We start from the raw sequence: 12,070 nt of genomic DNA on the forward strand, positions 1-12,070 counted from the left end.
GACAGGTCAGGCTGCTTATGCTCAAGGGACAGAAAGCAGCAGCACTGGAGAGTGAGATTCAGAATATATTTCATTAGCTGCACAGTCACATCTGCTTTTTATTCCCCCAATGGACTGCGAAAAATACTGTGTGTTTGCATTTCTTAACTGACAGATGAGCCAGGAGATATTTGGACATTTCTTGATCTTGTTTTATGTACCAGTACCTTGGACTTAACTCTGCAGATGCTGGCTCCCCCCGGCTCTGCCTGGGCACCCCGGGTTGCTCTGTGCTGTTTTGCTGGGGGCTGCTGGTGAGCTGCACTGCTCCAGCCATGCCCGAGGGCCCCTCCCCTGCCTCTGGAAAGTGCTCCTTGCTTCACCCACTGCAGGGCTGCCCTCCCCACGACTGTCACCCTGTGGTGAGCAGCCTGTCCAAGGCATGATCCCTGAGGTTACCAGTGTGACAAGATCAAGGTGTAGCCATGCTGCTCCTGGCCTGCAACTCTGGTGGAGAAGCCTGTGGCTGTCACACTGGGGCTCTGGGGCTGATTGCCACGATGTGGTGCAACAAAGCAGAAACAGAATAGCAACAGGACAGTGTGCTCTGGAAAGGGCCAGCCAGCAGGGAGCTGCCTGTGCTCTTTCCCTCTACAGGCACATCTCAAGCAGAACATGTGCATCTTCCAAATATAAGCCACTGCTGGTCACAGCACCTGTGACTGCTGAGTTTATCTGGGAGGTGGGTGCACCCTCCTCTCTTCATCTGCTCTTGTGTAAATCATTATCTTCAGTTGTGCAGGCAAAGCACAAGGCTGTTTCTAACCCCTGAGCACACAGGCAGCATGGAGAGGAAATGACAGGTACCTTGGGACTGAACTATCAGGGGTGTGATGCAAATCACATCCTCAGAGCCCATTTTCTGAGCAAATGAAGGTGCACTTGGCCATGGCAGACTTTTCTCCCTCAGCCAGCTGGCCTTGGACTCTTCTACACATCAAGGCCATCCTGACAGGCACCTGAGGTGAGCCCCCGACATGCCCCACTGCCATCGGTGGGTCCAGTGTCACCAGGCAGCTCCAGCAGGAGGGGTTGGCAGCTGCATCCCGACACTGAGCTCTTTGCCGGGGCCCAGAGGGACTGCTGGGCACTGAACCAGCTGTGGGCCCAACACTGAGGTGTGTTCCCAAGATGACACAGCAGCAAAAATGACAAAACAGCTCGGTTTGATCCACACAGCTATTTCTTTTTTTAATTATTAACTTGTGCCTTACAATAGAAGAGGAAAAGAGTGCGAGCAAACAATTTGCTGGTTCCAGGAACTACTCTGGCAGCACCGCAAGGGCAGCAAGGTCTGGTGATGAAACCCTGCCAGGGCACTGGCACACAACACGCAGAGTCTCCGGCTCTTGCAAAAGCGATCGCTGGCAATTTAAGGCATTGAAGGAAACCTATGGTTGTTAAATCCTATATCGAATTTGGCACACGTTGGAACAGTTAGAGCGGAGACAAGGATGCTTTGTGGGCTGGTGTTCAGGAGTCCTGCAGCTTCCCAGTGCTGGCTGGGGCACGATGCTAAGCTGGGCACAGGGTTTTCATGTGAAGACTGTGCAGCCAAACAGGGGGCCCTCAGACCCTCATATTTGGGAGACAGTGATACCACGTGAGGTGTGCAACCCACAGCAAGGTGGTGCCTTCACCTCCAATGTAGCAGCTCTTTGCCTTGTGCCTGCTGCTTACAAACCCCATGTGCCTGGCTTGACTAGTGCCAGAAAACAAGATTTGTGAGTACAAAGAAAAATGAACATTCCTTATAGTTCAAAACATACGTGGCTGAGATCAGATGTCAGGTGTGGTTACAGTCCAGTATGGCTATTTCTGTGCTTCTAAGGTTAAAAGTGGATGGCTACAGTTTGAGGAGTGGGGAAGAGTTTAGCTGTACATGGATTTGGATAGTTGATGAAGGTATGTAGCCTTGAAACTAGTTACAGTAAACATGTTGAGTTGTCTCCCTCCCCTCCCCAGAGAGCTGGCTCAGCAGCATTCCCAGCTGGCTGCCCCTCGCCCACCGCAGGAGGAGAGAGGGAGAGCGTGCTACGAGTCCATGTGCCACCCCCACAATGACCAACATGCATCTCTAGCTACCTGTCCTGTGTGCCCCCACCCCATTTAAAAGGGAGCAATGTGCCAAGCTCGGCCTCTGTGTGACAGGACCCGCAAGGAAGCCATCCCTGGGTTGGTGCCCTCAGCGGCATTTATGTGGTTTTAAGGGAGGCTTCCTGCGAGCCCAGTGCAGCTTTGTGCCCAGAGGAGCAATTTCAAGGCCGAGTGGAGACTGTTCCCCCTCAAATGCTTGTGAACAGGGTCCTGATGGTTACATCTTTGCATTTGCAAGGATTCCTCCATGGAGGTTTAACCTCCCTCTTTTCTTGACAGAGGTTATGGTCCCCTCAATCACCTCAGCCCTGCTGGATGATATTTTAGAGGTCACTTTAATAACCTCTCCTTGCTCCTCCTCTTTGAAGGACAGAGTAGAGGAACTAAAGCTCCTTGGCTGGAAGGAGTAAGTGGGGCTGGGGAGGGAACTGAGTGATGGAAGGCCGCCGCTTCCCATGTTGAAGAGGGTCTCCTCTCCCTCCAGCAGCTTCCTGTAAGCACATCACAAGAGAAGATGTTAGTATGGGGATGTGAAACATCTGCAAAACTTGAGAGCAACTTGTGCCCTGCAGTCAAGTCCAAGCCATCATCACAGGTCACACTGCATCATGAAACTGATTCAAAATCAGATTTTGGTCAATCATTTCTGGAGGACTTGCAATATGGGGCACATGAGAGCAACTTTCTCCTTTCCTCTCCAAAAACACCAGGAAAATAAATACCCAAAGCATAGATTTTTGCATCTACTTTTAACTTTGCAAGAGAGACAAGTTTCCAACCCCAACTGTGCCCATTAAAAAATACTGCTTCTGGGATGGCTGAGGGATGGCTGTGAAGTGGTTCACAGCTGCTAGATCGAGGCAGGACATGGAGCCATGACTGCTGCCCAGGCAGGAGTATGGCAGATCCAGGCAGGGGAGATGAACAACATGCTTGTGGTGCTCCTTGAGTGTGTGCCCAAGTATTTTCTGGGCCCTTGAAAATACTGCAGCCTAGTGGGGTCAAGGGATTGGGCTTGGGAAGTGTCTAGGTAGAGCAGGAATAGAGCAGCCTTACCTGTAGGCAGCTATCTCAATATCAAGGGCCATCTTGACATTGAGCAGGTCTTGGTACTCCCTCAAGTGCCGAGCCATCTCATTTTTGGTGTTTCGTAGGTCATCCTCCAGTTGTCCAATAGTGTCCTGCAAAGGCAAGGATGCTCAGCCCTGTATTTTGGAACAGGACTTCTCCTACAGTCCCACTCTGCTTTTCCCATTGTAGAGACAGGGAAGTTGCAATGGGCAATTGATCCATGATGGCACATCCCACCAGAAGCTGAGGACCATGAAATGGCATGCCAGCAGGGATGAAGAAGCAGGTAGAGCACCAGGCGTGGCTTGTGAACGTGTGCAGTGGGGGAGGCTTTAGCCATTGATGGATTTATGTAGTTTCCCATCTGCAGCAGGGTCTGTGGCATGGGCAAATAGTGCATGGTGGTGGGACCCCCAGTCCTGCAGAGAACAAGGCAGGCTGCTACAGAGGGAAGTTTTGGGCTTAAACATCATCAAAATAGAGGCAGTGGCTCAACAAGACAAGTGAAAGCACCCGACGCTGCAGCAGCAGAGAAGAAAGGCTGCAGTCTGTGTCTGCAGGGCTTAAGAAAGGTTGGGACACACTTCCAGGAGGTGGAAGGAGAGGTGCTGCTGCCAGGGATCCCCTCCAGGTTGGGAAGTCTGTCACCTTCCTGGGAAAATGTCTCAGAGCCTTGGAGTGGGGGATTCTGAATGCAGGGATCTAGGGAGGTTACAGAGACAGGGGCTTGCCCTGCAAGAGCCAGGGTGCTCAGATGGACAACGGTGTCCTTCTGTCAGCTTTGCCCTGCTTTTTGTCCCTTTTAACCAGTCCTACCTATGATGTGGAGGACTCCAAGGCCAGAATTCCTATTAACAAGGGATACTAATCTTTTCTCTATTTTTTTTTCTCAGAGAACAAGCAGTTTGTATTTTTCCCATATGCATATAGGTATCTAAGCAGCAGCTTTAAAGCAGTGAAACCTGCTCCTATAGGGCTCTTCCCAGTCAGGCTTCCTGCTGCCAGCTGCCCCACTGTGCCACCAGAGGAGCGTGATTTGGAACAGGAATGAGTCAGCAGTTTGCACTTAAGCCATGATGTAGCCCTTCCTACAGATCCCTGCAATGGCCACTGCCAACCTCCACTCTCCTGCACCCCCTCCCAGAGTCAGGCCTTTGCAATTGCTTCCAGATCCTCTGCTCCAGCAAACGATCTTTGTTCTTCCATATCATCCTCATCTTGTCCCCTTCCCATTCCTATCACATCCCCAGCTTCCTCTCCTGCCTAACCTTCCTCGTGGACAGCGCAGAGGCAGTCACAGCAAGTGGAGCTGCCCAAGGAGCAGGGAGCTGTGCTGACCCTGATGCTGACCCTGTTCGAGCAGAGCCCCTCAGAGTAGCAGCTCATCCTGAATGCAGCATAGAGCATGTCACAATCACATTAGCTGGGCACAACCAGCCCTGCAGGACATTTAGGAGTCATCCTTTTGGTTTCTGTTTTGACCTGTGCTGCCCTGACCATTTTCCACAGCAAAAGATCTGCAAGAAGCTGTGCCTCTGAGGAGATCCATGAGGCATCAACTGAAAAGCCCCAGGACATGCATGGCTGCTGCTGCTGTACAGATTAAAGCCTTTGCTCCATGCAGACAGAATGCTGCTGCACCGAGCCAGGACAGGAAGGAACGATTTGAGATGATCCCCACCCTGGGACAGTTCCCCTCTTGCTGCTGTGACTCTTTGTGCCTACAGCTCTCCTCCCTCTGCCTGTAGAACACATGAACAAAAAGCTCTTTCAAAACTGATTGTCCTTGTTCCTGGTCTGCACCTCTTTTCCACGCCCCAGCTCTACCTGCTGGTAGAATAAAAACCCCCTCCTCACACCACTGCAAACCTGTCCCCTAACAAAAAGCTCTTGCATGTTGGTTCAGATGTGACTGGGCAGCCCACAATTATAAAGACCTGCCTCTGCTTTAACAGGATCATTTTAAAATCTCAGACAATGGGAATATTCTCTTCTAAGACACACTTCGAACCTTTTCCACTGTTTGCAGCCAGGGAAATTACTTAGCTGCTAAACATGCACATTGCTCAAAAGACTTTTAAGTATTGCTACACATAAAGCAGATCTTGAGGGTCATATATAGGAAAGCACTACCATGCTGTCACAAAAGCAATTTCAATTATGGTGGTGTTTAATCCACTTGCTTATTTTTTTCCCCCAATTGATCGGTTGCTCCCAGGACCCCTCTTTCATGGCATCAAGAATGTAATATACACAGATACCATCAAGTGTATAATTTTTTCACTATAGATAGTATTTTATGTTGCCTATTTCCACAAAATTTGTTGAAGATCACCTCAACTATTCAGGAAGCTTGCAAGCAGCTTGGAACTAAGTCACGAATTCTAGAGTGCCTGGCAAAATTTGGCCTTGGAAATGACAAGGTATTACTTGGGCCTTCCAGGTATGATTAAAGGCAGTTGTTTCAGTATTTACAAGGAAACAGCTTGATTTAGAAATCACAGATCATTTAACAGCCATATAATAGAACAGTCTCATGATCCATTTTATTATAAATCATGAACATTTCCCTGTAGCAAGAAAATGTGCCAATACTGCGGTAATAGAATAAGAGACATGAAGCACTCAGTATCTGCCTTATATGAGTTTTCCCACAGACATAAAGATGCTGGGATGTGTCTGCAAATCCAGACTTAACATTTGCAGAGCTCCAGTTTCTGCAGTGCAGGTGCCAAGAGCCAAGGCCACAGGGCAAAGGGCCAAGCCTGGCCAGACAGCTTCGAGGAATTACCCACAACAATGTGTAGGCAATTTTGGACCGGATCCTTCAGGGACAGGGTAGGGACGGATCGATGCCCCAAACAGCACCACCGTGAGCAGGGAGGGAAGGGAAGTCCTGTCCGCTGCAGGAAGGGAGTGTTGGAGGGGATGTCCTGCCTTACTTCCCCGAAATCTGCCCTGTGGAGTTTTGCCTCTGGATAAAGGGTGAAGGCAACAGGCAATGCCGTGGTGGGGCAGGATATGAGTGCAGGGCAGAGAAACACAATGCTGGGTGGTGGGAAGGCTGCAGGGATGCCTGGCGCTGCGCAGCGCTGCAAGGGCACTGCCTGCATGGGTGGGTGCTGCGCAAGGGAAGAGGAGTGGGTGCCGTTCCGTGCTGGGGGTGTTTTGTGTAGCGCGGCACTGGTCGGGACAGCGCAGCCGATGGTGCTGAGCAATGCGGGGCGGGGGCACCGCATGGGGCCGGGGTGTCCAGCGCTGCACAGAACTGCGGGAGGGGCTGCTGCTGCAAGAGAGAGCTGCGCTGCAGCACTTCGCAGGCCGCAGAGATGCTCAGCGCTGCACAGCACCAGGGGAGGAAGAGCGCGGGGTCGCGGGTACCGGTGCGGCACCGCGCCGGGTGTTTGGGTGGGATAAGATTCCCAGTGCTACACATTACAGGCTGCTGGGATGGAGGTGCCGGCTGGTGCGGATGGCGCGGGAGGAGGGTGCTCGGTGACGCCCAGTGCCCGCCGCTGCCCGGAGCCAGGGGAGGGGACAATGACGGTTCCCGGGGCCGCCCGGCTCACCTGCAGGCCGGCGGCCTCGGCGTTGTGCCGCTCCTCCAGCTCCTGCAGCTGCCTCTCCAGGGACTGGTGAGCGCCGCGCAGGCTCTCCATCTCCACCAGGCGCGCCTGGAGCTGGCGGCGGCACTCGCCGGCCTCCCGGCGGCTGGCGCGCACGGCCTCCTGGCTGCGGGCGGCCCGCTCGTGCAGGCGGGCGCAGCGGGCGCGGTACCAGTCCTCGGCCGCCTGCAGGTTGCGGGCCGCCAGCGCCTCGTACTGAGCGCGCAGCTCCCGCAGCGCCGCGGCCAGATCGGGCCGCGGGGCAGGCGGCGGGGCCGCGGCCGGGAGCGAGGCGCCCAGCTCGGCGAGATGCTCGGCGTGGGCGCTCCGCAGTGCCGCCAGCTCCTCTTGCAGCGCCGCCGCCCGCCGCTCCAGATCGGCGCTGGCGCGGAAGGCCGCCTCGGCCGCCTGCTGCCGGGAGCGCAGCGCCCGCTCCGCTTCGGCGCGGCTCCGCGCCTCCTCCTCGCAGCGCGCCCGCAGCCGCTGCGTCTCCTCGGCCAGGCGCGCCCGCTCCAGCGCCGCCTGCGCCCGCTCCCCGTGCGCTTCCTCCAGCCGGGCGCGCAGGGTGCGCAGCTCCCCGCCCAGCAGCTGCCCCAGCCGGCGCGGCTCGTCCGAGCGCTGCCGCAGCGCCGCCAGCTCCGCTGCCAGCGCCCGGTTCCGCTCCTCCAGCGCCCGCACCCGCTCAATGTACCCGGCGAAGCGCTCGTTGAGGCCCTGCAGCTGCTCCTTCTCGCTGCTCCGCGCTCGCCGCGGCTCCGTGCCGCGCTCCCGCACCGCCTCCGGCTCCGCGCCGGGGCGCGCCCACCGGCCCGCCGGCATCTCGGGGCGCCGCGGGGCCTCCGCGAAGAGGTGGCGATAGGAAGCGGCCAGCGCCGCCGGCTCCGCGCTATAGCTCATGGCGGCGGAGCGGGACCGGCGGCGGTGCCGGCGTTTATGTACGGCGGGGCGGAGCGCGGCGCGGAGGGGGCGCGGGGCGGAGCGCTCCGGCGGGGAGGGGGCGCGGTGCGCGGTGCGGTGCACGATGCGGAGCGCGGTGCGCGGTGCGGTGCACGATGCGGAGCGCGGTGCGGTGCCGTGTGCGGTGCCGCCGCGGCGGGAGGCGGCAGGAGCTGTCCGCCCGCCGCGGTGCTGAAGGGCTGTGGCAGCGGGCGGGGCACGGGGCGGGACGGACGGACGGACGGACGGACGGACGGATGGATGTAGGGGGAGAGGTGTGGGGAATAGACGGACACATAGACGCTGAAGGAGCATGCACAGGCATATGGACGAGGCCACACACACAAAGAGACAGATGCATGCACAGGCATGTGAAAAGTGTCAGGCACATCCACAGTAAGACACACACGTCCACATGCTCGGAGCCAGAGAGACAAAGGGATAAGCAGCCGTTCAGGGAGAGACACAGATGCGTTGGCAAGGAGAGGCAGAAAGGAACAGAGACAGAAATGGGCAGGTGGAGAGAGAGAGTTATGCAGGCACCTAGAGAGACAAAACACGGCCACACAGGTGCACACACACATACACACACAAATCACTCTTGCTGGGGTATCCCCAGCTGTCCCCTCCAATGTTCAAGGGATGCTGTGCATCTGTGTCTGGGCTGAAGGTGTCCTGGGGGGTTGGTTCCAGCCCCTCTTCTCTGATAAGGACGAGGTTGCCCATGGCTGTGTGGGATCTCCATGGAATGGGGATGGAGGCTGTTGGGGTGCAGAGCTGGGGATATGCCTGGAGCAGGGTGTGACCAGGACAAAGACTGATAATGGTCAGTCCAAATGTATCACAGGTGAAGCACAGGGAGGATTTTGCCTTCGGGTTGTTTGCCAGGAACAGAAACACTTCAGTTTCTCTATTGTCCATGCACGCAGTCTGGGCCCTCCACTGTCCAGGGTTTGCCGGTAGTATGCAGGCTGCATCACTGACAGGAAGGGGGATACAGGCACATTCCACCTCCAGGTGAAGTGCACTGCCTGCACTCCAGTGCAGGACCTCCAAGACACCAGTGAGAAGTGACTGATTTCTGGGAGCAGCAGCACAAAATATAGCTGTGAGATGGAAAAACAACTTAATTGTGATCTAAGTGTGAGAAACATGGTGAAATGAGCAAATGTTTGGATCCTGCCCCCTGCTGTACATCTCGGTGCCACAGAGACCTGCACTGATGCCCCGTTCCTCTACTCCACTTATCCTTGTTTGTCCTCAGAGGTGACCAGAGGACAGCACGAGGGAGTTCCAGCAAATGAGCAGGGAGAACGAACAAGCCAGGGCTGGCATTGGAGAGAGCTGTGACTTCCAAAAGAGCTGTTGCTGTGGTTGAGCAATCCCTTCAGTACAGGTAGCTCAATGTGCAGCTGCAGCATGAGCTGCACACTTGCATCATCCAAGCAGCTCATGTTTTGATGGCAGAACATCCCAGGCAGAGAGCCTCGGCACAGATAGGGCTGCCAGCTGTCCTTGTCCTGGCCTGGGCAGCCTGGCATACACTGCCAGGGCAGAAATCCTCTCTTTGGTCTGTTTTGTTCCCCAGGTGTTTCACATACTCCTCACACACAAGTGCATTTTACCATTTCCTCAATATCTCCTCCTTTGCAGTACAATATCCTAAGTCAGGGGTTTACTACTGTGAGTAACTGTCACAGAACTGAGATGTTTCCAGCTCTGTCCTCTGATGCTCATTACTGATAATAGAGGCTTCTGTGGTTCTCTTTGTCACGGAAAAGTGGAGTGCAGCTTACCCTGGCTTCCTCAGTCATACTGTTTTAGCACTGTCATACATATATACCCTAACATCGGAGTTAGGAGTGTCACAGTCTCCTTTGGCACAAGAACTAGGAAGTAGCAGAAGTGCCGACTTCCATGGGGAAAGACGCTGGGATCAAATCCCTTTGCCTCCCAACGGGTTGAAGTGTTCTGACATCATTCTACACACCCAGAAGGAAGCTGCATGAAACAGTTGAGACCTGTTCCAGTTGCTGATGTGACTGCTGGAACTGTGTGGCTGAATGACTACAAGGGGTCAGAGTCACTAAATTACAGTGAGCACTGCTGTCCTGCAGAGCAAGGCTGAGACTATGGCTGGAGAAATGCTTAAAACGGGCATGTCAGACCTGAAATGAGATGACAAGCTGGACCAGTGGGCACAAACCAAAAGCAAGACAGTGCCTGTGATGTGTTCAGCATCAGGAAACCTTGACACTTGAGTAACTTGGGACACAGAGACACGTGGCATCAGGGGGAACCTTATAAGGCCAGAAAACAAGCAGAACACTGAAGACAAACAGTCCCATAGCTAAGAATTGTACACCAACGAAACAACAATGGGTTGTATTAGGGATTAAATTATCCAGGACCATTCTGTACTTCCTAGTTACTTCAAAAATCAAGTCTTGTGAGACAGCAGGGGGACTCCTTAAAGCTCTGTGATATTCTCTGCACAGTATCTGCCTGATGATGAGGCTCATTAAACCACTTATCTCCTGAGCTGCAATCTACCTGGGCTTGTGAGTCACAGGGAAATCTGTGCTTTGAGCTGTGCACACACGGCAGTGGGACACACCTCCTGGCCAGCACAGCCTGTGAAATGAATGCTCTGGGGAGCTGTTTCACCACCCAGCCTCACCACAGCAGCTTTGTTAGAGGGAAATGCTTGCCAGCCATGGGAAAAAGGCAGATCGCAGTGTCTTCCAGGAGGCTGCTGCCAGATCTCCTGTGGCACAGGTGTGTCTGACCCCCTGCAAGTGGGAGAGCTCTTTGGGTCAGGGCAGCAAAGCCAGGGAGAAAACATGTAAGTGTTAAACACACACATAAGGAGGATGGATGCATTTGCTTAATAGCACACACACAAACACGGTAATAAAAACAGGAAAAAGGCTTTACTGTATTGCACTAATGCAGGAGTTTGTTTCTCACAGTGGAAGAAGATTCATGCTTCTTTGGTATAACTTCTCTGGTTCTGTCTGTCTGCAGCTCTCGGGCTCCCTGGACAGCAGTCACATCTCTGTTTGCTGGCCCTTATCTAATCAGTGCAAGTTCACGTCCTGCATGCCACTGTGCTCTGTAATCCACAGTTTGATAACGCACTCTATGAAAAAACATCTTTTTTCATGTTTCAGAGCGGCTGCCAGCTAATTTCATTCCATGTCTCAGGCTTGTGGGACACAGTGGAAGAACTGGGACATGGTTTCTTCCCATCCACCTCCCAGTGCAGAATCTTGCAGACCTCTGCCTTACCCCACTTCACCTCTTTCCTGGGCTGAAAGGTTATTGTCTATTTCACTTTTAAATAGTGAAAAGCCATTTCACATTTTCAGTCATCCTTGTTGGCTTCAGTGACTCTTCTGGAGTTATGTGTTTGAAAGACACACAAACAGACATTTCAGGAGCGACCCTGCTATAGGGATGCATGGAAATGACAAATACAAGTGTCTGCATCTCCAAGCAAAAACTCTTTCTTGGGGATCTGGTGCAGGTGCTGTGAGATGTCCCGGGGTATTGGGAAGTGCAGGCTGAGCTTCCCTGGCAGACTATGCCTCCCCACCAGAGGCTAGGCACCAAAAATGAGCTTTAGTACAGCCAGAACTAATAGTTCTGATGCCATTGGGTGTTTCCCCTTGGAAGGGGATGGAGCAAGGCTGACAGAGCCAGGATAGGTACAATGGGCCAAGTGCATCCAAGTCAGCAAAACTCTGCCTACCTGTGTGTCCCTGTGCCAAGAGTGATGGCAGAGCCTTATCACCTGCAGCAGGGTAAAGGGCAATAGGAAAAGCTGAGTGAGTCCTTGGGGAGATAAAGGAAGCATTATGGCAGTGGGGACAGAAGAGCTGCTGCCAGAGTGAGGCAGATATCCCCAGCCTCTAGCGACAACTGAGGCATGGGAAAGGAGATTGAATGAGTGTTCCCGTGGGTTGGCACAGCAGCCTGGATGAGGTGGGGTAGATGGATGGCTGCCATCACCCTTGTTGCTAGCAGGGATCAACATGATGTGGGCAGAATCCCAATGTGAGGCCTTTTCAAGCCCTCCAGGACCGGGAAAAAACAGACAGAAATGATGCTTGTTTTTCCGGGGATGGTTGTTTTCCTCTGCACTTTTTGTGGTGGTGCTGACCCAGTGTGGCACAACTGGGGAGGCACCACAAGGCAGTTTCTGCTCTCCACAATGATCCCCTCAGCCTGTCCAACCTAGTGGCATGCCTGGAGGTATGAGAGATGTAGTCTGTGCTCACAGTAGACTGGGATGGGGCACACCTGCCCATGGTCACTGT

General features: G+C 54.0%; 1 protein-coding gene across 1 annotated transcript; it reads right to left on the reverse strand.

Annotated features, from left to right (window-relative positions):
- Window positions 1-1,204: 1,204 nt before the first annotated feature.
- Window positions 1,205-7,704, reverse strand: INA (internexin neuronal intermediate filament protein alpha). Its single transcript, XM_066323631.1, has 3 exons — window positions 6,777-7,704; window positions 3,193-3,317; window positions 1,205-2,627 (listed from the first exon to the last, which is right to left on the reverse strand). The coding sequence occupies exons 1-3, from the start codon at window positions 7,629-7,631 to the stop codon at window positions 2,354-2,356; spliced, it is 1,254 nt and encodes a 417-aa protein (XP_066179728.1). The 5' UTR covers window positions 7,632-7,704; the 3' UTR covers window positions 1,205-2,353.
- Window positions 7,705-12,070: the final 4,366 nt, after the last annotated feature.

This window comes from Sylvia atricapilla, chromosome 8 (assembly GCF_009819655.1).
Source record: "Sylvia atricapilla isolate bSylAtr1 chromosome 8, bSylAtr1.pri, whole genome shotgun sequence".
In the NCBI taxonomy this organism is placed as follows: domain Eukaryota; kingdom Metazoa; phylum Chordata; class Aves; order Passeriformes; family Sylviidae; genus Sylvia; species Sylvia atricapilla.